The sequence below is a fragment of the Vidua chalybeata genome, chromosome 15 (assembly GCF_026979565.1).
Source record: "Vidua chalybeata isolate OUT-0048 chromosome 15, bVidCha1 merged haplotype, whole genome shotgun sequence".
In the NCBI taxonomy this organism is placed as follows: domain Eukaryota; kingdom Metazoa; phylum Chordata; class Aves; order Passeriformes; family Viduidae; genus Vidua; species Vidua chalybeata.
The window spans coordinates 16,633,029-16,659,890 of NC_071544.1; the positions used below are offsets into that span (position 1 = coordinate 16,633,029).

The window sequence follows — 26,862 nt, forward strand, 5'->3', positions numbered from 1 at the left end:
GCAACTCCCTTAGGTCTGCAAAAATGCATTTTCTGAGTTATTATTTCCATTTATCTGAATGGTGACTTCAAATGATCACTAACTTCTTGCCAGCCCCCCTCTCGCTGTATTTCTGTTAGGAATATGATTTATTTCTGAGTTGTGGAGTGAGGCAAATAGAGCTTAGGAAAAAAAAAAAAAAAAACCCACCCAGCAGGATTCAGAATAACAAAACAAAGGGGAAAGTACCCAAAATAAGAGCTTGCAGTTTATCTCACACAGGATCTAACAGCAGATTGCCAGCTCCAATTTTTGGGGGAATTTTTTTCAGGCTCTTTAGAAGAGAAAGTTTTAAAAAATCCCAACAGTTCAAGTGCCAAAGAAACCCATCAAATCAGGAGGGAAAAATAATCTACTTCCTTACAAAGAAAAGCTGGGGAAGAAGTTATGAAAATGGTGCCTTGGAGCATCCAGGTGTTCCAAGAGACTCCAGAAAGTCCCAAGTGCTGCCTGGAAAGATCAGACCCAAGCTGAGCATTCCCATGGCCCACATCATCCCTTCCAACTGCAGGAGCTACCAAAAAAAAAGCAGATTTCCTTGGTCCCCCTCTATATTAACATCATTTTGCTCAGAAATTCCGAACAGGAGCACATGCACACTGAAATTCAGATATTTCAAACCATTCCATCACTGATTTTGGGGGTAAAAACATCATTATTTTAACCTGGTACCCTTTGGAGAGGCCACATCCTCGTGAGCTGCACCTACCATGGGGCAGTGTTATGTTTGCACCATCAATGATTGCTTGTGCCAGTTCGTGGTCGTTGCTCTCAAAGGCGTGGGCAGCAGCCTTGAGGGCATCCCAAATCTCCTTCCTGCCCTCGAAGGCCGGGGCTGTGTCCCAAAATTCATCCCTCTTACTGCGGAGCTGCCCGTCCGTCATGGGGTAATCGCTCTTCCATTTGGGCTTCTCCTTCTTCAGGGGCTGGTTACGACCAAGAGCCACTGTGGGGGACAGAGAAAACAGGGAATTCATCAAAAGAACACCACAAAATTCCCTTTGGTTGCTCTGTTTTGGATTTACAGTGATGCCTCAGGTTTTGGCTTTTCTATTTTTCACATTCTGTGCTGCTTTAGTGTGAGGGTCTGAGCTTCACATGAGGGGATGGTGAGCTCTGTGCACAGAGCAGGGAGACAAAACAATTCCTGCTCCAGCTGGGCACCAAGGACAAATGATCCAAAGCTCAGGCCCAAGAGCACAAACAACGTGGGCTGGAGAGAGAAAAACAAGCAGGATGGGAGTGCCTGGGCTAAAGCTGGAATGGGACAATGAACTGCAAGGTGCAAATGGAGCAGAGCTGATCCCAGTGAGAGCCCCCGGGAGCGCTCGTGCATTTTGGGAACATTTTGGTTCATCTTGGGTTCATTTTGTGCCATTTTGGTTCATCTTGGGTTCATTTTGTGCCATTTTGGATCATCCTGGGTTCATTTTGTGCCATTTTGGTTCATCCTGGGTTCATTTTGTGCCATTTTGGTTCCTCTCGGGTGCAGCCCTGGCTGGGCTCTGGTGCTGCCCAAGGTGGATCCATGGAGGAGATCCTTTGAATGAATCCCTGCTTTATTCTGTAGCTCTGTCTGGTCTCTGCTCTAGCTCAGCCTCCACAAGAGCTCAGTTTACAAGCCTGGTCCTTTTTGTTCATCACCTCCCAGGTGATGCAGCGAGATGAGCATTATTCATACAATGCCCATGGTTCAGATTCTCATTTCTTGAGAGAATTATGTTTTTACCAGGCTTGTATGGTCAAAACCAGACTCAGAGTCTCCTCACCTCTCCCAAGAGGTCAAAACACCGTGGAGCTTAGAAGGGAGGTGATAGGGATGTGGGCCATGCAATTGTCATTTGCTACTTTTAATTAGGAGCTGACTTTGTTTCTGTGCAAATGCATCCTCCTGCTTGCTGATTTCCCCTGGAAATCCAGGAATCCATCAAGGTTTAAAGAGCATTTTCCTCCTCCTCAATAAACACAAACCCATTTGTTTCCCTTTAACTACAGCTATTTTTGTGTAACAGCCACTTTGAGGTTATCACACAGGTAGAAAAGCTGACAGATTAAAACTCCCTGCTCTCATCCCCATCAGTGCCTGCTGCTGCAGCAGGAGATTCCAAGTTCACAGAGGTTTTAAGGAGACTAAACCCCACAGGAGGTTAAGCCACACACCTTTATTCAATCTGACCCCACATGACCAAAGAATGATCAGCTTCCTGTGCCAGCTCAGGATGACAGACACGTTCATGAACCTGAAGTGTAAGTCATGGAAAAGAGCAGTTTGAAAAGGATTCCTGCTGGTGAGGTGACATTGCCAGCTACGCAGGGGAATGAGCTTTCTTTGGATTACAAAACATGGCAGAATGGGTTGGGTTGGGTTGGAAGGAACCTTAAAGATCATTTAATTCCACCCCCTGCCATGGGCAAGGACACCTCCCACCACCCCAGGGTGCTCCAACCCCGTCCAACCTGCCCTTGGACACTGCCAGGGATGGGGCCACACAGCCAAGAATTCCTTCCCAACATCCAATGTGAGCCTATTCCCTGTCAGTTTGGAGCCATTCCCAGTATCCTGTCACTCTGTCACTGGAAATCCTCTCTCTCTCTCCATCCTTTCCTTTCTCTCCATCTGCAGCTCCTTCAGGCGCTGGGAGGCCACCCTGAGGTCACCCCAAAGCTTCTCCTCTCCAGGCTGAACGACCCCAGCTCTCCCAGCAGAGCTGCTCCATCCCTCCAGTGCTGGTGGCTCCTCTGGAGGATGCATTTGCACAGAAACTGAAGTCAGCTCCTAATTAAAAGTAGCAAATGACAATTGCATGGCCCACATCCACCGACTCCAGCTGCTCCTCCGTGTCCCACACAGAACCCAACAACAATAAACTCCTGAATCCTTTCGAGTGACCACAAGCATTTATTGCTTTTTGTTTCCACGGGATTGCTTCCCTGGGACTGCTTCCATTTGCCTTTCAAAGGAGTGCTGGCCATTTAGCAGACTGCAGAGCAGCAAACCCCAGTGTTTACAAAACACCCAAGTTTCCTGGCAGAGCCCAGCCTTTCCCAGTCCAAGGCTCAGCTGAGCACACCAAGCCTGGAAGATGATGCTGGGGCAGCCTCGAGCAATGGGGTTGTGCATTAAACCCTGTACATCCTAAAATTCTAAAAACATATGTGGGGAAAACACTCCAACAAGGAATTGTTTGCTTATTAAGGCTCAGCAGCCAGAGCATGACATTTTCAGCCAGACAGAACAGGACACGCTGCAAGAAATTTGGGTCAGTGGATATCTTTTTTTTTCCATTCCACTCTAGCTCACATCTGTTTGCACGTCCACTCAGTGGACGCCGATCTGTCCCACAGGGGCCTCTCCTTGTCCCCAAACATCAATTATGGAAGCAGGTTAAAGGCACTTCCCGCAGCCCCACTGCAAATCCAGCAGCTCATTCCTCTCCCTGCTTTCCCACTCTGCCCCAGACAGCACCCAGATTTATTGAAAATTGATTTATCCTCACTCCAGCAGAGGCTCAGATCCTCACAGCCTCCAGTAACTCCTCCCTGGAGATCCCATCCTTCCTACACAGACAGCAGGGATGATAAACCCGGTGATAAATTCTTTTTTTTCCGAGCTGGAAGGAAGGGTGGTGGAAGAAAGTGACTCTCCCAATGGCTCAAAAGCCAAATCCACTCTAACAAGCCATCCATCCCAGTCCTCAGCCTTTAAACACAACCTGCCTTCAGCACAAGCCAGTGTTTAAAAAGATCTTTGGCGTGTTTATCATTTAATAGAAGTGCTTCAAGGATCCCCAAAAAGCTTCATGGCTTCCCTGAAGAAATATTCATTATTTAGCTCTGTGGATAGATGGGGCAGAAAGGATGAGAGAAATTTATGCCACGTAAAAGAAATAATGTGTAAAAAGGCCCAAATATTTCTCTTTCCAGCCCGTGTTTTAGTCACTAAAGCAAAACATGCGAATTTCTACAACCAAACTTTTGGACCACATCAAAGGACTTTCCCTTTTCTGTTAACAAGGCTGATAAAGAAACAAACATCAACAGTCTGAACCACTTAAAAGTATTTACAGTGTCAGTTTTCTGTTCCTGACTTTGGAAGGGAATTAGAGCTCAAAAGGAAACGTTGACTTCATTTAAGACCATACACATCAGAGGCACCACCAGCTCGCAGGATCCAGAAGAGAAAGCAGCATCCACATTAATTTTTCATCTTACACCACTTCAACATGAGTAAGAAATTATTAATACCCTGCTCGAAAGCAGGAATTGTTTTCTAAATGCCAAGAAGGTGGCACCTTCTCTCTGAAGGAACTCTCCAAGTCACCCTCTCAGCAGAGGCCAACGGTTGGTATTTTTGGCAAGGGATTTATTTAGAAGGGAATATGGAAATCAGCACTTTTCAAAAAACGAAATATTGGCAGCCACGCTCCAAAGTGAGTTAGGTTGTTGCTCCAACAGCTCAGGGGGTGCTGTGCATCCCAAAGAGGGTAAGAAATCCACGGAGCTGAGGTTGGAAAAGCCCTCCCAGCCCATCCATCCATCCATCCATCCATCCATCCATCCATCCATCCATCCATCCATCATCCATCCATCCATCCATCCATCATCCATCCATCCATCCATCCATCCATCCATCATCCATCCATCATCCATCCATCATCCATCCATCATCCATCCAACATCCATCCATCATCCATCCATCATCCATCCATCCATCCAACATCCATCCAACATCCATCCATCATCCATCCATCCATCATCCATCCATCATCCATCCATCATCCATCCCTCCATCCATCATCCATCCATCATCCATCCATCCATCCATCCAACATCCATCCAACATCCATCCATCCATCCATCCATCCATCCATCATCCATCCATCATCCATCCATCCATCCTTCCATCCATCCATCATCCATCCATCCATCATCCATCCATCCATCCATCCAACATCCATCCAACATCCATCCAACATCCATCCATCATCCATCCATCCATCATCCATCCATCATCCATCCATCATCCATCCATCCATCCATCCATCATCCATCCATCATCCATCCATCCATCATCCATCCATCCATCATCCATCCATCCATCCATCATCCATCCATCCATCATCCATCCATCCATCCATCCATCATCCATCCATCATCCATCCATCCATCCATCCATCCATCCATCATCCATCCATCCATCATCCATCCATCATCCATCCATCCATCCATCATCCATCCATCATCCATCCATCATCCATCCATCCATCATCCATCCATCCATCATCCATCCATCATCATCCATCCATCCATCATCCATCCATCATCCATCCATCCATCCATCCATCATCCATCCATCCATCATCCATCCATCATCCATCCATCCATCCATCCATCCATCCATCCATCCATCATCCATCCATCCATCATCCATCCATCCGTGCCCCATCCCCACCTTGTCCCCAGCCCTGAGCACCGAGTGCCACCTCCAGGAGTTCCTCGGGCACCTCCAGGGATGGGGAGCCAAACCTCCCTTCCAAGGCCTGCTTGGAAAGGTGGTGATGGATCAAAGACTGGACACAAACTCTTGGAGACCTTTTCCAAAGTGCCCCAAAGCAGTGGCACACGAGCCGTGGGCTGTTCCTGTAGGATTTAGCAGCATTACCTGTTTTCCCTCCACAGGCAGGCTGCTACCCTGGGATCCTCGAGGCAGCTGCTCCTGCCTGCCCCACTGAACTCCTGGCAAGCTACAAAGTCTTGTTTTTCAGAAGGAAAAATGTATTCCTGCAATCCTTGCAGACTGTTTTATAACCTGAATTGTAAATTTATTTCCCTTCCCCGCAGCTTCCCATCAAAGCAATGAATCTGTAAGGTTATCTCTGCTCCTTATGCAGATAAACCCAGATATTTAAATCAGTTTCTTAACAGAATGTCAAGAAATGTCTCTGTGGAAGCTCTTTGGAGCAGCTGGTGTGTTTGTTATGTCGCTGTCGCTGTGGATATCACTGTGGATATCACTGGTGCCTCTTCTGAGGGGGACCAGATGAGCAGGAGCAGCTGCTGCCACAGGATCCTTGGATTAAAAGCCAATATCCAGCAACACAATCCGCAATTCCTAATTTATACACCCCCAAATTACAGCACTCCATCATCAAATTGGGAACATTTCAGCCTCAGAGGGTTTTGTGTCAAATCAAACGTGGCCAAGCTGAGAGCTCTGGAGAAGGGCAGGATCCCTGCTTCAGGTGTGACCTGGATCTTCCTCCTCCCCAGTTTCTGACCTGCCAGGTAACCCTGTATGAGCTCAAATCTTAATTATTTGTGCAAACACCTCTGCTGTCATCAGCCTTACGTGAGTTTTCCCTCTCACCCCATTCCTTCAAACATCTTCTACCTACTTCCAAAACTAAAGTTAGGATGAAAATTTGGCTGTTCCATCCCTGCAAGTGCTCCACAGTGAATTTCCTCCTCTCCCTTGGAAACACAAGCATATGTTGCTTGCAGCATTAGTCTCTTACAGCTTTTGTAAAAAGCAAGGGAAACTGGCCCAGTCTGGTGGTGGAAAAGTTTCCAGAAGCCACCCAGGGCATGGAAAACCCAGGAGGAGCCACCTGGGTGGGACATGCTCCACTTGAGGCTGTTGATCTCCACGGGTTCATCAGCAGCTGGAGTTACAAGCACAGGGCCTGGCTGTGCTTCCCAATCCCTGCAGATCTGTGGGAAGATGGACACACAGCCAGAAAGCACCAGGGAGGGACAGCCCATCAGTGGAACACGAGCTAAGAGCAGGCACGGGCAAATATTCCAAGATCAAAATGGTGAAATGTTGCAATAGGAGAATCTGGCAAGATCTGGTAATATTTTTTTTTTTTTTTTCCCTCTTCTTTGTCTCGATTAAATAGCCAAGAGATGGAGCCAACTGCTTAAATGGTGAGAGATGAAAAAGGTTTGGAGTGACCTGTGAGGAAAGGAGCAGGGTAAAGTCTCTCTGAGTGGGAATGACACGTTCAGGAGCTGCTGTGGGTGGAGAAGATGGGATTTGAGGGCTGTCCATGAAATGATGAACTGTGGAGGGACCAGCACAGCCCCAGAGCTGCAGAGGCCAGGGAGGAGAACACCCAGGCTGGATTGGGGCTGCAAACACCCCCAGCCCCAGCAGGAGAGGGGATGTCCACCCAGGGAGACCCAAGGCAGCCAGGAGAAGCTGAGGAAATGTTTTACAAATTGAACCAATGATCAAAACTCTTTTCTTTACCAGACTGCTTCCCTGCTGAGGCTCAGCTGCTAACAGAGTATTTTTCTAACACAAATGAAATGCAAATAATGGTTTGCTACCCAGAAAGTTTCTGTTAGTAATAGTCCCAAGGGCTCCCCTCCCCACAATCACCAAGCACTTCTCTACTTAATCAAATGAGTCCCATTTGAAATCCATTTTGCTCCAATTTCCTCACGAGGTACCTTGTAATTTGGTATCAATATCACACAGTTCATCCTAAACATTTTCTTTGTGTTGTTCTCCAGTGTAATCCTGAATTACAACGGTGCTTGGAAGAGCCAGGACAAAGGAGAAGTGCAAAAACCCAGGAAAAACAGGGAGGGAGAAAGGGAAAATTCATTGCATTTAAGCAGCAGACAATTTGAATTACATTAAGCAACACTGGCTTACACAATTTAAATTACATTAAATAGCACAGGTGTACCCAACAACAGGAAAATGCCAGGATTTTATCTGTTTACTGCTGATTTTCAGCAATTTTCTTCTTAAGGTGGTTACATTTTTCCAAGGCAAGAAGAGGATTTTGGGACACAAGCGGCAGTGGACAGTGGCAAACACTGAAAAGTGAATTATTAGGACATTTAGGCTTTCCTAACAAGGAAATTAACTTTTCTAGGGAGCCTGCGTGAACTTTCCAAATAAATACAGATAGACAGAAAGATAATGCTTGAAACGAAGTCAAGTTTTATGGGTTTTTATGAGGGTAAAATGAACACTACTTCCCTGGTAGAAATTCAGGTTATATCTTGAAATAGTTGTGTACTAAACCACCAGGCTGCAGGCTCAAAGCAATATTATAAAGTGCAGGCAAAAGGTATTAATTTTGAGCCAAATAACAAACTGTGAAGCTTTTCAGAGAGGCAAACCCAGCAGAGACACTTCTGCACACAAGAAATAAACCCCCCCAGGCAATCCCTGAGCAATTTCCCCTTTCTCCCACCTGAAAGGAGGTGAAGAAAGGATGAAAATAAACAAACAAAAAAAAAAATCAGATGGAGAGGGGAAGAAGCAGCACTAAAGCCAGGCTGTGCTGGTGCCAGACACCATGTGCTGGTGCTAAATGATGGATGTGGTGCCTCTGGGGACAAGGGGGACAATCAATCACTGGTGCCACCCAGTGCTCCCAGCCTGGCACACGGTGCTGGGCAGGGAATCCTCCCCTGCTTCTTCTCAGTTCTTACTCAACACCAAAAATTGCCCAGAAGAGGCTGCAGGGAGTAAAATGCAAGTTCCTCTGGTAATTCCAGGCAGCTCTGGACAACTTATCCCTGCCTTTGTCTGCACATTAAACCTTCCCCGAGTCAATCCAGAGCCTTCTCAGCATGGGAGATAGAACATGAGAGGATGGGGGTGTATGAATGAGCTGGACAAAGAGAAAAACTGACTCTAATTACCAGCTATCCCACTGTATTTTCCATTTCTCCCATCATTTTCAGCAGAAACTGCAGAAGAAATCAGGAGATTTCCGGGCAGCTCGTCACTCATCGCCCCTCAAAGGAGCCAGCAGCGTTGCAGCAAGAAATAAAAGCTGCAGCTTTGGAAATGTGCTCCTTCTGTGGTATTCCAGAGATCCCAGCTCATCCCAGCACAGGCAGGATCTGCTCAGATCACCACAGCCCTGGATGTCCTGAACAGAGCTGAAAACGGGTCAGTGCATTTTGTCTCACCTGAGGGTGCAGAGCCAGCCCAGAGCCAGCTGGCAAGGGGGAATTTAGCCTGGATATTGGCAATAAACGTTTTCCTGTCAGGGTGCTGGGCACAGGGTGCCCACAGAAGCTGTGCCTGTCCCTGGATCCCTGGAAGGTTCCAAGGATGGGCTTGTGGAGCAGCCTGGGAGAGTGGAAGGTGTCCCTGCCCTGAACAAGATGAGTTTTTAAGGTCTCTTCCAACCCAAACCATCCTTTCTTTCCATGATTATTATTTCCAAAAGCTCTGTGGGTACTCCTGAGTCCTGCCTGCCCAGCAGAGGATTCTCAATCATCTCGATTCAGCTCATGATAGATGCAACAGCTCCTCTGGACAGAGAAAAACGTCCCAGGGAGGGAACACCTTTGTGGAGTCACCACATCCTCAGTGCCTCGGTGAAGGGGTGAGCAGGGATGAGGAAGGAAGGCTGCCAGGCAGGGCACAGGCCAGGGGATGCCCATCTGGCTCTGCTCTTTGCCAGCACAGGAGCCCTGGAGCCCCAAACTCTTGCCTGAACTCAGGTCCAAAAGCAGGAGCTGTAAAAGCCGGCTCAGTGTCAGCCCCAGCCTGGCAGGGGAGTTCACTGAGGTGAAACGGCTCCAGGGGACAGACATTATCAACGGAATTACCTGTCAGCACTGCTTACACTGGAATTTAAACTGCTCCCATCTCTGGCAGATGAATGTTTTCAGCTGGATACAGCAGAGGATAACGATTTACCCATCCCCAGCTCACAGTGTGCAAGCACCAAGAGCTTCAATCTGCACCATCTACAGGGCACAACTGGGCTACCTTTTTTAAAAGCTGTGACAAGAACCATTAAGGAAGCTGTCAGCAACATGAAAAATATTCTGTCTGAGACAGGCTGCACCGAGCACGCGTTTGTTGTGACTTCTGCAGCGTGTGGCTTAAACTCCAACTCAATTGCAGCTCAGCTTGGCACCAGGGCAGCCCCACACCCAAAACAAGAGCAGCACAGAGCAGGGAGAGCTCTGGGAATGCAGTGGGAAGCTGCACAGAGCTTATCTGCAAAAAAAAAAAAAACCTACCCAAAAAAAAAAAAAAAACCAACCCAGCCCAGAGCTTTCTGTATCTCAGCAAGAGGAAGAATGCAACTCAGCAACTTCACTTTTAAAGCACTAAAAGCCTTTTGTGTCTCGCTGTCCCTTCGGTTCACAGGGAAACTTTAGACACATCAGATAAAAGTGCAAATTCCTGACTGGACAACCTGTGCTGCTGCACTGCTGGGCCAGGGCACTGCCCACGGCTCCAGGCTCATGGGCAGCATGGATTTAACACCAGGAAACGTCCAGTTCCAGCTGCAAATGGACAGCTCAGGCTCACAAATTCCCTTCCTCCTCGACACTGCTCTCCCTCTGACCTCTGCACAACAAGCAGCTGCACGGACTGCTAAAAAAGGGATTTAAAGTTCACTGGGGGCTGACACCACAGAAGCACTGAGGTTGGAAAAGCCCTCCAGGATCACCAAGTGCAAGCTGTGCCCAGTGATCACCTTGTCACCAGCCCAGAGCCCTGAGTGCCACCTCCAGACCCTCCTTGGACACCTCCAGGGAAAAGGAGCAGCACCAAAAATCAGGGACCATCTGCTGGACCTCTGGGCTGTGTTTAACACACCACGAGCGCTTCCAACAGCAGCAAAATTTTCAGGGGGAAAAAAAAAAAAAAAAAAATCAAAGGCAGCCTTATCTTTCACCCAGCCAGAATGACAAAAAAATATTTGGCTGATGGTTTCTTCAAACCCTGATGAGGTGTGACGATGCTGAAAGCAGCCAGGACACCCTGCTCAGCAGGACCTCGTGCAGAGGGTGTGTAAATGTGGGGCTGGAACCTTCCGGAGACCTTCTGGATGATGCCACCAGGGAATTTCTTTTACTAAATTAAACCCCGAGTTCATAAAGTCATTGCATGGTTTGGGTTTGAAGGGACCTTAAACTCACCCAGTCCCAGCCTTTGCCATGGGCAAGGACAGTTTCCACCATCCCAGACTGCTCCAAGCCCCAGCTGGACATTCCCAGGGATGGGGCAGCCACAAACCCATTCCAGGGCCTCCCCACCCTCCCAGGGAAGAATTCCTCCCCACTATCCATCTCTGCCAGTGTGAACCCGTTCCCCTTGTCCTGTCACTCCAGGCTCTTGCAGAATTCCCTCTCCATCTTTCTCAGGTTTTTCCCTCAGGTAAAACTGCTCAGGAGCCAGCAGAGTGTTCAGACCCCATCTCAGCACAGCCTTCATTTGGCTTTGCTGCATTAAACCCTTCCAGCAAACCCTGAAATCTGGGTAATTCAAGGTATCACGCTCAGGACAGATGGCCAGCTCCATGTTCCCAAGGATTTTTTTGGCTGAACATGCCACGCTTGCCATGTCACTGCTGCCAGCACAGCAGTCACGAATTCCAGGAGGGAACGACCAAAAAAAAAAAAAAGCCTCCAAGTTGGTGGCTGTTTTTGCAATGACCAATGATTAAATTAGCTTAGTTAAAGGATCTAACACCATGTCTTGAATTTATTCCAGTGTCACAGTTATTGGCAGGGATAAAGTTTCACATGAGCCAATTAACTAAATGCACTATTACTGTATCTCAGCTGCTTAAGCTCATCAGTTAATTAAGAGCTCAGTGTAAGCTGAAAATAGGAATCTTACCTGACACACATCCCAAACATACATTATCTTAATGATTTAATTTTACCCTTCCATACTATGTTCCTCAGGTGCCTCAGGAAAACTGAAAGGCGATTGCTTGGTCTAAAGAAAAGTGAAAGTGAAAGTCACACAAACATTTAAAGATTTCATCTAAGAAATTGGATTTCTCAGAACAATACTTGCTGCTTTATTCAGTCCTATTTTACAGGGTAGTTTTTCATAGTAAAGTTGATATTTCCCATTCAATTCTGAAACTCAACTCCTCTCTGTTCTCCTGGACAGTCACCCCCAGGAAACTCCAGCACCCGTGCTGGATAAAGCTCAACAGCTGGAATTTAGTGTAGAACACATGACCAACCTCTTGGCCATAAGGAATCCCTACCCTTCATGTACACATTTTATTAAGAAATCCACATTTATCCCCGAGTTAGAGGCAAGTAATAACAGATAAGGATATCAGTGGATTACTCAGATAATTAGAAAGCAATCTAAGCTAAAATGAAAAATGTGCAAACCTTTGCTGCAACTTGTATAAACACCTGGATGTCTTGTACATCCAGGGGGGAAAAAAGCCCCAAACCAACCCAGTCCTGTAAATGGGAGCACGTGAACAAAGCAGCCTTAAAACTCCATCCTTTCAAGGCCTTTTTATCCCCCTGGGGATGTTCCTGGGGAAGAAACAGCCCTGTTAGAGCCCCAAGGACTATTGATGTAATCAGAGAATGGTTTGGGTGGGAAGGGACCTTGAGGGACATCCAGTGCCACCCCCTGCCGCGAGCAAGGACACTGCCACTGTCCCAGGTGGGGACACCCAGCCTGGCCTTGGGCACTGCCAGGGATGCAGGGGGTAGCCACAGCTGCTCTGGGCACGCTGTGCCAGTGAATCCAACTCTAAGCATTTCCAATCCCCCCAAATTAAGAACTTAATCAAGGCGTCCTGCTCTGCCGCGCACAGAGGGCACCTCCTGAGATGGAAGGACCTTGGAGGGAGCACAGGAAACTGCCCTCTTCATTTAAATTGCTGAAATGGAGCGAGATTAAAGCAGCCAGAGCCTTTCCACCTTTAGCAAATTAATCTGATCTCTTTCAGAAGTCCCTGAGCACACGAGGCTTTAGCTCTATTAATGGCCTGAGCGATGCTTGCTCAGTGTTTCCTACGGACACAGCAGCCCTTGAGTAACTTCCTTTCAAAGGCAGGGATCACAGGATTTGATTGAAAAGGCATTTAATTCTCCACAACTCAGGGCAGGCTCACAACTGGCAGCACAGTGATGGTGCTGGCAGTGCTCTCAGCTGTTCCACAGCCAGCAGGAGCTGAAGCAGGGCTTGGCCAGGGGCTGAGCTTGTCTTTTCTAAAAAGGTCCTCACCAGAATGCTCAAGGAGCTGATTTCTCCCGTGGCATCACTGCAAAGCACGAGCAGAGCTTTTTGGCAGGACAGATGCACTTTCCCTACTTTTTCCCATGATTTAAGACATAATTGATGTAATAACAGATTAAGTAAGTGTGTGAAGATGCTGGGCTTTAAAGTGTCTGCAAGAAAAGTTCTGAGCTGAAGCAGAACTCTCCATTACTAGACAGAGGCTCTTCTCACCCCTGTTCCCCTTTCTGCAAGGGAAAACAGTTTCAAATTAAGGATGAGAAGTTTGACTGGCAATGAGAATGCATTATTAAAAAGAGATTCTTATTTCAGCCATCTGAAAACAAGAGCCCACCTCTCCCACGCCTTCTCAGGGCAGGTGTGATTATTTGGTTTAGGGAAAGGAGCTCCTGAAAGGAAACCCAACCCCAACACCCAAACCTGCTGATTTCACTGCAGCAGTGGAAAGGATTCACAAGAGTGGCCGCATGCAAGTCCATGACAAATTCACTAATTACTGTGCTCTAATGAGCAAACCATGCCCAGGAAGTGCTGATTCCACAGCTCTGAACAAAGCTCTGCTCAAAGCCCAGAGCAGCGGAACTGGGGCCACTTTCAGACCCGAGGATGAGCAGGAGAAAAACGCATTAAAAAATATTTCCATCTGAGCAGCATCCACACAGCTCCCCCTGTTATTAGCACCACAACTGCCTTTAACAAACATTAATCTCCGAAACACCTTGATAGAAAAATGCTCTGTGAGAAAAAGGGCTCCTCATTTATTAACCTTCGACAGAAACCAGCAAAAGCTGGGAAGTTTCAAAACACAAGAAAAGAAATGGTGCAGATCCCTAAACCTGAACTGCAGGGCAAGAGTCCCCTCAGCTGGAAAAAAAAATCCCCTGATTAATTCATAATAACGAAACAAATTAATGAATGAATCCCCTGATTAAATCATAATAATGAAGGGAGACGTGTGAAGGAAGGAAGGGTGAATGCAGTGAGCAGAGAGAAATGCACTTTATCAATGGGAGATGAATTCAGCCTGGAAATTTGGCAGGCACAGCAATCAGATAGCGACAGAATCCCTGAGCAGGCAAACCTGGAAAGAGTTTCAAGGCAAGATCAGATCAGTTGGGAGAATTTTTAAGGCTGAATATTCTGTTTGACACAGCACTGAAGCAGAGATACAGAAGCCTTTGCCATCTTGGACTTTGCAGGACTTTGTTTTAAGCTGAATTGTCACGACTTAATACTTAATAAAATGGATTTTTTAGTTAATAAAATGGAATTTTTAACGGGCTCAATTGTCAGATTAGCAGCTCAGCATCCCTCTGGACAGAGCTGCCAAGAGATGTTAAAGCAGGACAATGGCAGCAACCAAAACACTTCCTCCCCCACCCCCAAATACCTACAATATTTTCCTAACTAATGTGAGCTTCATGCAAATGATTTAACTGTTGCTAATAAGTTTCCCAGCACAATAAGATAAAATGCTAATGTGGTTCCTTCCCCAGTCCTGCAGCACACCAATCATCAGGAAAAACATGATCAGAGTCAGAAAGAGTTGCATTTCTAAGATAAAACACCTTCTTTGGGATGGATAAAGCAGGGGAAAAAAATAACTTTATAAAGGAACCTTCTGATTTCCCAAAGCAGTATTTTGAAGAAGTTGTGGTAAGCATCAATTTAAATAAGTTTCACTTAAAAATTCTTGAGGAATTTTGCTCCCTGAGAACTGATCACGACTGATCCTGGGATGGATGAAGGCTGAGATTGGGGAATGTTTGGAGCCCACCCATTCCTGTGATGTTAAAGATAAAAAAAGAGAAATTTGGGTTCCTGTTTAAGTGGCTGATTGTGTTTTCCCCGCTGCTGAGCGCCAACACTCCAAACCCCAGCAGATTATTTCAATTTTCAAGCTAAAATTACAGTTTTCAAGCTAAAATTTCAGCTTTCAAGCTAAAATTTCAGTTTTCAAGCTGCCTGAGTGATAATTTAACCAAAAGCCACGACTTCTCCTCCTCAACTTCAACCTAATTCCTACCACACCAATATTTAGGAGAATTAGAAAACTTCCCAGGGAGCCAGAGCACACACAGCCCTTGAGATTCACCTCTAACAACTGAGAGGAACCCGGAATGTTTTCTGAAGTTTGTGTTATTGAGGAGAACAAAACCCCCAAACACAGTCCAAGTGTTTTTTAGAGGTTTACAGAAAATAATCTCTGTCTACCCTCGATTAGGAAGTCTCCATTCCGAGGCAGAGCTCAAGAACTAAAAGCTTATTTACAACGAAAGGATTTTTATTCTGGTACTGCCTTGTAACACCAAACCACAACAATCTGACGATGCTGCTGCTCCTTTTTTCTTCCCAGCTGCCAGACTAAAATCTTGTATTCCCTGCTCTATTTTGCAGGAGTTTCAGATAAAGCCAAATCTGGGCCTGTAGTATTTTTTTGGAGCTATTTTAGTGCTGTATTAAAAGGAGAGCCCTGGATACACACCAGGAATGCAATTTGTTGGGATGCACGAAGGCAGCAAAAAATGGGATTTCTGCTGCAATATCCATGTGGGGCCATCCAATCTGTGAGTGACTGGAAGTGTGTGACTTCAGTCAAGCAATAATCATGTGGTTTTCTGTTGAAATTCGAGCTTTTTTTTGGCACCAGAACTACTTTTAGAGCTGGATAAACACACAATGGAGATCTATGGATGTGCAAAACACACAAAAGAGTGAGAACTCGTCTCAAATGAGCATTTAAACCTGTCTCAGGGATAATATCCAATATTGATCAGCACTTCACAGAAGGTATTTTTGTTCTAAAAGCACTCGTATTTATAGGAACCCATGTGCTTGTAACGAACTTATGTGGGCACAGAGCAAAAAAAAAAAAATCACAAAAAAAAACCCAAAATCAGTCTGCTACGTGTTTCACCAAGCCAAGTCATCAACATGCAACTCAAGAGTGAAATCTAACTCTTCAAAAAAACAAAGTTTAAATAGCTCAGTGACAGCTTTCCTCTTCTTCAGCCCTCCCAGTGCTCCCCCTCAGCAGGGAGCTGTGATTCCCCACCTGTTTGCAGAGCAGGTTTGGTCATTTCAGGCACGGGGAGGATGGAAATGCCCAGGGAAAGGGAGATTTTGGCTCAGCCTCAGCCATGGGGGCACTGGCAAATCTGGGAATGCTGCTCCGTGGAAGTGGGAAGAACTGGAGTGCTCAGCTGAACATGTTTGATTCTGAAAAATATAAAAGTTAAAACCTGAGGCATCAGCAGCAGATTCTGAGGTGCTTTAGTGTGCAATTCTGAGCTTCACATCAGGGGATGGTGAGCTCTGTGCACAGAGCAGGGAGACAAAACAATTCCTGCTCCAGCTGGGCACCAAGGACAAATGATCCAAAGCTCAGGCCCAGGAGCACAAACAACGTGGGCTGGAGAGAGAAAAACAAGCAGGATGGGAGTGCCTGGGCTAAAGCTGGAATGGGACAATGAACTGCAAGGTGCAAATGGAGCAGAGCTGATCCCAGTGAGAGCCCCCGGGAGCGCTCGTGCATTTTGGGAACATTTGGGTTCATCTTGGGTTCATTTGGTGCCATTTTGGATCATCTTGGGTTAATTTTGTGCCATTTTGGTTCATCCTGGGTTCATTTTGTGCCATCTTGGTTCCTCTTGGGTTCATTTTGTGCCATCTTGGTTCCTCTTGGGTTCATTTTGTGCCATCTTGGTTCATCCTGGGTTCATTTTGTGCCATTTTGGTTCATCTTGGGTTCATTTTGTGCCATCTTGGTTCATCCTGGGTTCATTTTGTGCCATCTTGGTTCCTCTTGGGTTCATTTTGTGCCATCTTGGTTCATCCTGGGTTCATTTTGTGCCATTTTGGTTCATCTTGGATTCATTTTGTGCCATCTTGGTTCATTTTGTGCCATCTTGGGTTCATTTTGTGCCATCTTGGTTCATCTTGGGTTCATTTTGTGCCATTTTGGTTCATCCTGGGTTCATTTTGTGCCATTTTGGTTCCTCTCGGGTGCAGCCCTGGCTGGGCTCTGGTGCTGCCCAAGGTGGATCCATGGAGGAGATCCTTTGAATGAATCCCTGCTTTATTCTGTAGCTCTGTCTGGTCTCTGCTCTAGCTCAGCCTTCTCAAGGCATCACTGCCACCAAATTTATCCCACCTGGGAATTCATCCAGTCAGAGAAACTGCACCCAACCTTTGGGTGACCATCCTGCTTCCCAAAAAACTTCCCAGCTGCTCCTTCCTGTGTCTTCTCACCCTGGGGAGGGGTAAAAGCTGGGAGCAGCCACAGCCATGCTAGGTAGGAATGGGATTTGTACCTGCACTAAAAAAAAAACCATCTAAAATAGGTTTGCATGTCCCAAGATTTGGGTGTCCCCTTCCCACTCGGGGCACGTCCCCTCTGAGGGACAGGGATGCAGTGCAATGGCTCAGGAGCATTTCAAAGCTCAATATTCTGCATTAAAGAGCCTCTTCTGACATACCCAGCTTCTGTGTGCACCTGAGGGGCAGAAAAACACACCCAAACCCACTCTGAAGGCACGAATCCAGCACGTGGGACACAGACAGGGCTTGGTGACAGCTTTTCCAGGAAATGCTTTGTGCAGCCAGTGCACGGGAATTCACAATTTCTCCTTAAATTCTCCAGCCAGCCATTATCCTGTGCTTGCTGATGCTCTGCTGCAGGCTCAGGTGCTCCCACAGCAGCGTGGGGCCAAAAAAAAAAAAAAAAAAAAACAATTGGCAGAGAGGAGAAAATGGCATTTGGCAGCTGCAGGAAGCCTCTGCTATTCTGTAGGTGCTCTTTTACAAAGAGTCTGTATTTACCCACACAGGCAGGAAATCACAGGAGATGAGAGTTCTGTGGCAGGGAAATAAAGCAACAAAGTAAATGCCACGGAGAGCTTCTTCTGCTGAATCCACAGTGCCCTTCATCACAGCATGGGAGCAGAGATGGAGCTTCATGCCTGGATTTTAAAAATAGCAAGGTAACAAGCTTCCAATCCCAAAGTGCCCTGCTCTGCTTCCGATGCCATTTCAGGCCCTGGGAGTGCTCTCAAAGAGCACACAGCTCCTCTGGGAAAAGGTGAAAAATGCCTCCCTCCAGAATCTCTTGTCTGAACTAAGAGAATTATTTATAGTTGCTACATTTATTATACATTATTATAAACTGGAAGCTGTTACGAGCTTTAAAATGTTTATCTTTTCAGGGGATGAAAAGTAATTTGTTTATAGAAAAGTGGTGGTAATGCTGGCTGAATATATATGTTTTAAGAGTAAACTTTCCCTGTTAAACATGTGCAGAGCTACCATGCTCTGTGTGACACATTTTCCCATTTTAGCCTCTAATCCTTGCCCCCTGGGCACTACCTGTTCTTGCTGCAAACTACTGAAGCATTTTTCACTAGCATTTGTGAAGTGCCTCTGCTTTCATGGTTGAGAATGTGGGGGAAAACCACATGACAGATCATGCAGAAACTCCCCAAATCCCCTCCCTTCCACCTCATCTGCAGCACAAGGATGTCTTTATACACACACAGATAGACAAGACACATTAAAAAATCCTCCAGCACATCTGAGATTCTCCAGAAGCCAAAAAAAAAATAAAATAAAATAAAAATTCAGCGCTTCAGAGCTGTGCCCATCTCCTCCCACAAATGGCTTTGAATTTTCCTTTTTAAATCCTGCTCACTGAGGAGAGGGGGAGATGGGCAGGGAAAAGGACACTGAGAAAAGGCTGAAGGGAGGAGCTGCTAAAACTGCTCTAATCCACAAGCCCAGCAGCATTTCTGCTGTGGGAAGGACAATTGCCAAATGTTTTCCATCGGGCCTGAGAGGTCAAGTGGATGTGGAGCAGCTCCTGCAAATTGGTAGCATCCAATCATTGCTCCTGCATTTATTACCTGCAGAACCTGCAGTGCCCTTGCATCTCCCAGAGCTGGGAAGCCTCAGGATGAGACTGATGGCATTTTAAATATTTAAGGTAGTCTAAGAAACTTCAGCCTCATTCAGCATTTGGGACAGTTTTTAATTTACTCCTAAAATGGGGAACAGAACAAAAGCACTTCCTGCAGTTTGCTGCGCCCCATCTTTTGTGCAGCTCTCACCTGCATTAAATCTGAGCGTGCCAGGGCCAGCACAAGGCAGCAAATGCAAAATTCAGGTTCCAGCTGAACCTTAAAAAAAGCACAAGAGGCATTTTCCCTGCACACAGGTCAAACAGTGCAGTATCAGCTGACATCCTGTGCTGGAGGTGTTTCCCACATCCACGAGCATTCCTGCAGGATGCTTGGATCCATCACCTCTTCTGCTATGGATAACTCAGCCTGAAACACTGAATTACACTGCAAACACAATCCCCACGTGAGGGGAAACCTTTTTGTTTTCTTAAAAAACAAGAAAACAAACCAAATTTAAAAAAAAAAAAAAATCCCTAACAAAACTGACACTTCATTTACTTCCTAAGTAGTGGAACATTTCTGTTTTGTCAACTCTAAATTTCCAGGCAACGCAGAAGCAGCAGATGAAACTGTAACAGAAAACCTCAGAGTGCAAGAAAAGGGTTTTATTCCACAGTCAGGAACCAGGCTGCTGATTCCAGCTGTTTAATTCCTCCACAGAACAGCCCTTCCCTCCTGATTTTGAACCTCAGCACTCTCATTATGAGCCTTGCAGAAGGAGGAAGAATCCTCCAGAGCTTCCAGCAAACCCCACAAACCTCCACCCAAAGCACCTGCACGTAGGGAAGGTGAAGGAGAAGCAAAGGATCCTCCCTGGTTGGACACTCCACACTCAGAGGATGCTCCATGGACACTTCCCTGCTCCATCCTGGCTGCTGGGGGACAGAACTTCCCCCCACCCAAAAAAAAAAAAAAAAAAAAAAAAAAAAAAAAAAAAAAAAAAAAAAAAAATCCTACACTTTTCTGTAGGAGCCATAAATGATTCTGGGAAAAAAAAAAAAAAAACAAACACAAAATTAAAAAAAAAAAGGGATTAAGAGATAAAACCCAACTGAAATACTTGCAGCAAAGAAGGCTGAACTTAAAGGCAGTGAAAGCCAAGGTGGCAAACTGAAAATAATTTAAAATGTATCAGACATTTATACACAGTGTCTGTCTAGAAAAGAGGATGAAGGTGATTGTTACATCACACTCTAAATTATAAAGAGGAGTTGTATTCCCTTCTCAGTCACGGCCACTTGCTCATGAACTTTCCAGATCTTTATATTCTTCCTTTTTTAAAGGCAACCAAAGCAATTCAGGCCAACCTGACCCTTCCTTGTACCTACAAGAAGACTCACAGGAATTTGCAACTTAACCACAAGGCAAATCTGTATTTCAGGCTTCAACTGTATTATAAATTTGTGACTCATAAATTATATTATTCAACATTCACATGAAAAATAATAGCTATCATGTTACTTGCTGCAATGAGAGTGGATGGCTGCTTTGTGGAGTTTATTCAAGCTGGCAACTGATAATATTTTCCATTTATCAGAAGTCTCCAAAGCACAATGACTGTTCAATTTATTGTATGTAACATTCAGTGAAGGAGGATGTTGTCGTTTTCAACGCTGCAATCCCAAACAGAGAAATTAAAATAAATCACTTCATCTAGAAGCCAAACAAACAATTACATGGAGGAACCAGCCAAAAAGGAAACTGAACAGCTTCGTTTGCCAGCCCTTATTAACAGCAAAAACAACACTTTATTTCGGTTTCTGAGAGCTCCTTGTTATCACCTGGAAAACAAAACCGAGTCTTGTAGCTTACAAATGAAAAGTGTCACAGCAGCAGAGTGCCACGCCAGGAGATGAACACCTGGGACTGAATTATCAGGGGTTGTCAGCACCCATTCCCAGATCCTAATAATCTCCAGGAGGCTGTGGGTGCCCAGCCCTCAGGAAATAAGAGTTATTAAAGGCTACTTTTATTCCAAAGCCCTGATAAAACCCACATATGACTCTTGTAGAAATCACACACTCATTTAGGTCGGAAAAGACCTTTAGGATCATCATTAGGATCACTGCCACCTCTAAACCAAGTGCTCCATCTACACATCCTTTAAATACACCCAGGCATGGAGCAGGAAGGATTTGGAGCAAGTTTCAGAGCCATGCTAAGCTTTTTTGGTTATTACATTTGAAAAAAAACCCCAAAAGCAAAACAAACCATACAAAACACCTCCCAGTAGGACCTAACAGCAAAAGCCAGCTCTGATTTATTAATATTTTTGCCAGCCCTGTATTCCAGGCCAGCAGGAACTACCTGAAATCCAGAGGTGCCCCTTTCAGATGGCAGTGAAAAACCATCACAGCCTGCACCCAACCCACTGAAAAATCCCTCTGGGAGACTCTTTGTGTGCTCCAGTACAAAAGGGAGGCACCAAATGCTCTTAAGTGCTCAGTCATGAGCTGCTTGTTTAACCCCCCCGTGCCAGCCAAGCAGAGCCCGGCTGCATTAGTGCAATTGTGAGCAACAAATCTCACTGCTTAATATGCAAATTCCCCTGGTCAGCCTTGCAGAGAAGCACCATGAAAGCAGTTATTGTGACTTCCAATTAGCCATGTGATACGCAGCCCTGCACAGCACTCAAGGAAAATATTTAAGAAACTGTTGTCCAGTTGCTGAGAGCAGAGGTGGAGCACAATATTTGCCTTTCTCTGAGTTAATGAAGCTCCAGCACTGCATCAAACTCCACGGGAGGAATTGATAGTTTGAATCATCTCCCATTCTGGCAGCCTTATTTCCACTTGGCCCTGCTCTCACTGCTGGGTGATGGGGGCAGCAGGAAAGAAGACAAATTTCAAACAGAATCAGCATCTTTGCTCCCAAGGAAGGGCGACAAGAACTGCAGCAGGCAGGCGAGCACCGTGTCAAGGAGAGCTCAGCAGCAATCAGACAGCTGCAGCCAAAATCCTTAATGTGGAATGACTTGTGCTTCCAGCCGCTGTATCCCCTGCTTTTCCCTCACTCCACACAAGTAACTGTCTCACTGAGCTTCACCACGTCAGACAAAGTAATATGCAGCTTCTGAGAGGGGTGAGAGTTTGCCACGAGAGAATGAACAGGTTCCTCCTTTTCCCTCTTGCTGCTCCCCTCGGGAAAGAGAAAAGAAATTGAGGAGCCCTCCAGGAGTTGCCCGTGGGGATGGGAGCTGGCACAGCTCTGCTGGTTTTGCTCAACTGAACATACCTGATGGACAGGCACGAGGGCAGAGTTTTCCAGCAGTTCATTCCAAGCCCAAAGCAATCCCAAAAGCACAAGTGAAGAGGTGACACAGCCTGGGAAGTGGCTGCAGAACAATTATTTCTCCCCTGCTCTCACCATCCTGCAGGAACTCGGTCACCTTTGGCAGGGCACAGCTGGAAGAGATGTAGTGCTCAGCTCCTGAAGCCTTGGGCTGTGAGCTGAGCTAAAGGGATGAACTGGGGAAAACCTGTGTCTATAACCAGTTAATGACATCCCTTAATGACTCCCCAGTAAATCCAGCCAGGACACCCATCACAATTTGGTTCTGCTGGGCTACAACACATCGAGCATCGAGACAGGAACTTTTCCTGTCTATGCCAAACAAAGTCCTGGTGAGCAGAGCTAATGAAACAGCTGGTACCAATCTGCAAAGCCCATTTCATTTCCCGCCCGGTGGGCAGAGCAGCATCTGTTAAATTCTTGGTGAGGAACAGCCTCCTCCTGCAAACAGAACTGTGCAATAAGCTGGGCTTTTGATTAGCTCCATCTCACACATGCAGACACACCTGAGGATCCACACCAGCTCTCCTGACACACACAGGCATCCTGACCTTGAAAAATGCCCACAGTAAGAGACAAAAGAAGCACACGTGGCCAGGACGTGCCGTCAGCTCTGCCAAGCTGCACACGAGCAACGGGAAGTGCTGGCCATGGACAAAACCACTGAGGAGAATACAGGGATGTGACAAACCCTCCTCTCAACTCCAATAATGCAATTGAGCATGATTTTGCCACTCCCCACTGCCCTGGAATAAACTGAAACTGGGATGAATCAGACTTGAGAGCTGGCCCTGCTTTCACCCAGCACCGCACACGGCCACTGCTGTCTAATCAAGCGCTCGCAATTCTCCAGGAAACTTTTCCATTCTGGGGAAAAGACAAAGCCTCTCCAAAACAAGTCCATCACTGGCAAGTTAGAATCATCATGTTCCAAAACACCTTCCTAGGATTTCGAAATTTTTCTGGCCCTGCTCACCGACAGCAATCTGAAAGCGAATGTAGCGGGTTAGGTCACAACCCCGGAGCTGGGGGAAACGAGCCTCACTTGGGAAACAGGGAAAAGCCATCTCCCTGCACAGGTCTGAACTCCACACCGGGTTCACTTGCGCTTCAGCTGGTTCACTGGCTGATGCCCCCAGACAGAAGCTCCCCTGAGAGAGCAAGCCAGGCTTCAGGCTTGGTGAGGGCACGTTGGCAGAATTCGTAAAGCTCGGAACCAGGGCAGGCTGGACTTTGACGCCTGGGGAGTCACGTTTAGGGGAGATACTCAGAGCTCCTTCCAGCTTAACCTACCCTCCCCTCTCCTCCTTGTGGAGAGGCAGGAACAGATCTGTAGCATTACAAAACAGGCTATTGCACACTGGAGCTGATTGTTTAAGACAGTCCTAAGAAGCTCATAATTCAAGTGAAATTTCAGCGCCTCTCACTTCAGCGAGACAACCTTAAGGAACATTACCCTGAGAGCATGAATCAACACGAGCCAGCTGACACGAATTTCACATCTCTTACATCTTGAAAGCCCAGCTGCTGTTGTAATGCACCAGGCACAATGGGTTATTTAACCCCAGAGCAGCAGAGTGCCAGTGCCATGCCCTGGGAGCACCAGGCAGGGACACAGAAAGCCTGGATGGAGCCTGCCCACCTCACATGCTGCTCTGGGGCGTGGAATCTGTTTGACAATATCACCCAAAGCCCGATCATGTTCTTCTCCTATCTCATTCATTCGATATCACAGGTGAGATAAGAGAGCAAGGAAATTAAACCGAGCCTATTTCTGTGACATGATCTCACCTCATAACACCAAAGCACATCTCAGGACAAGCACCAGTGGAGCTCTTAACGCTATTTTTTGGTCAAGACTTTGGGGTATGTGATGATTCCTGCTGTTCTTTTCCTTTGACTGGTCCATTCTGCTCAGCACTCCTGCAGGTTTTTACTGGTTGGTAAATCTGCTTAGTACAGATGCATTTTAGGTAACCCACTTCTTCCCTTTTTACTACTAGAGTAAGGAAGACTCGTACTACTCAGAGCTATAAAATTCCTTTTAATGACACTGATGTGATTAAATCCACAGGAGGTTGTGGAGTCTCCCTCTCCAGAGACATTCCAAACCCACCTGGATGTGTCCCTGTGTCACTTGCCCTGGGTGACCCTGCCTTAGCAGGGGGGTTGGTCTGGATGATCTCCAGAGGTCACTCCCAACCCCAACTGTTCTGGGATTCTGTGAAATCCCACATAGTTCGTAGCAGCTGGAATTCTGGTATTAACATGAACTCTGTATCTGGCATTAACCAGCAGATGTTTGGTTCAGACACAACTCCAAGTGCTGCATATTTTTACATTATGGAGTGACAGCAAAGTCACTGATGGAAAGAACACCCATCAGCTGGGACACCCGAAACAAAACCAGACTGATAAATAACATTCTGTGAGGCACAGGGGAAAACACAAACCCAGATCAGCAATTCTCCTCCTGAAATCTGTGGACCCTGCATGCGTGAGGACTACTTATAAGTCAAGCGTCCTGTTGGTAGGCTGACTTTAAATGACTATAAAACACACACAGCTCAGCTGGAGAACATCAGGGGTCCGCAAACCTGAGAGCATTGAAAAAGCAATCATTCCGGCTTTCAGCTGGAGAAAAACACGCCGGTGAAAGGCTGCTGCCACTGCAGCAGCGTTTGCACGCTGGCTTTGCTGCCCAGGTCGGGGTGCACTCGCACAGAGCGACAGAGACCACGCTGCTCCATCCCGCATCTCCAGCCGCCGCGAATCGCTCCCGTCTCTCGGGCGGCTGGAGCCCAGCACCTCTCCCGGCTGAAAAACAAACCCCGGCCCCGCAGCACCGCCAGGACCCGAGCGAGCTGAGAGGAATCATTTTCCGCACACCACAAGGAGCGGAGCCCGAGGAAAACAAAACTTCGGGAGCCCCGGGGCAGGCCCTTTTTCGCCAGCCTGGCTTGTATTTCAGCAGGGGCCGCGCGTCCCTGAGCCCCCCCCCCCCCCCAGCAGTGCCCAGCGAGACAGACCCGACACCGCTGCCCGGCATCGCCCGGCCACAGAGCCCCGGCCGAGCCCCCGGCACGGCCCCGGCGGGGCCGCGGGGCGGGGGCCGTGCCCGGGGGCAGCGCCCGCCGAGCGCCGCCCGGCCCCGCCGCCCCGGCAAAACTCGGGCAGAACCCGTGCAGAAGCCGGGGGACGGTGCGGGGGACGATCCGGGCCGGCGGCCGGACGCGGCTCCCCCCGCCCGCCGCAGGCCCCGGCCCGCAGCGCCCGCCCCGGGGTCCCCCCGCGGGCCCCCCGGCCCGGCGGCGGCGCTCACCTCCGGTGCCGTCCGAGTTCTCGTTGAGGCTGCCCGAGGAGTCGTGGTGGGAGCCCACACACCCGCCCATGGGGCCCGCAGACCCGCCGCCGAGCCGCCCCCCGCCCCCCTCCCCTGCACCGAGCTCCGCCGCCGGCCGGGCAGGCGCGATGGCTCCGGAGCCGCCTCCCCGCTCCGCAACGCCGCCCCCGGGGCGCGGCCTGCGCCCGGCCCCGGCCCCGCCCGCGGCCCGCCCCGCACCGGCGTGGGACCGGCACCGGGACTGGGACCGGCACCGCCCGCGGCCCGCCCCGCACCGCCGTGGGACCGGCACCGGCACCGGCACCGGCACCGCCCGCGGCCCGCCCCGCACCGCCGTGGGACCGGCACCGGGACCGGCACCGGCACCGCCCGCGGCCCGCCCCGCACCGCCGTGGGACCGGCACCGGGACCGGCACCGGCACCGCCCGCGGCCCGCCCCGCACCGCCGTGGGACCGGCACCGGGACCGGCACCGGCACCGCCCGCGGCCCGCCCCGCACCGCCGTGGGACCGGCACCGCCACCGGCGTGGGACCGGCACCGGCACCGGCACCGCCCGCGGCCCGCCCCGCACCGCCGTGGGACCGGCACCGCCACCGGGACTGGGACCGCCCGCGGCCCGCCCCGCACCGCCGTGGGACCGGCACCGGGACTGGGACCGCCCGCGGCCCGCCCCGCGGCAGGACTGGGACCGAGACCGGCACCGGCACCACCCGCGGCCCGCCCCGCACCAGCGTGGGACCGGCACCGCCCGCGGGACCGCCCCGCAGCAGGACTGGGACCGAGACCGGCACCGGCGCCGCACCGACGCTGATACCGGCACTGACACCGGCGCTGACACCGGCATTGACACCGGCACTGACACCGCCTTCGGCTCGTGGGACCGCCCCGGCACCGCAATGGCACCGGCACCGCACCGACACTGTGCCTGCGGGATCGCACCGACACCGGCACCGCCTTTGGCCCGCGGTACCGAACCAATACCGGCACAGGGACCGGCACCGGGACTGGGACCGCCCCGACAATCGACGCGACACCAGGACCGCCCCGGCACCGGCACCGGGACCGCCTGCGGCCCGCGAGACCGTCCCGGCACCGATACCGGGACCGGCACCGGGACCGCCTCTGGCCCGTGGGACCGCCCCGGCACCGGCACCAGCACCGACACTGGCACCAGGATCGGGACCGCCCCGAAATCGGGACCGCCCCGACACCGCCACTGGGACCAGCCCAGCCC

The 26,862-nt window shown here is 48.7% G+C and overlaps 1 protein-coding gene across 1 annotated transcript in view; it reads right to left on the minus strand.

The window, feature by feature from the left end:
* Positions 1-25,781, minus strand: part of UBTD2 (ubiquitin domain containing 2) — a 44,346-nt gene extending 18,565 nt beyond the window's left edge. The window contains exons 1-2 of the mRNA XM_053956856.1: positions 25,607-25,781; positions 749-985 (exon numbers count right to left, since the gene is read on the minus strand). Coding sequence (XP_053812831.1) covers positions 749-985; positions 25,607-25,676 — 307 coding nt within the window. The 5' untranslated portion in view covers positions 25,677-25,781. The remainder of the gene's footprint in view (positions 1-748; positions 986-25,606) is intronic.
* Between the last annotated feature and the right edge of the window lie 1,081 nt (positions 25,782-26,862).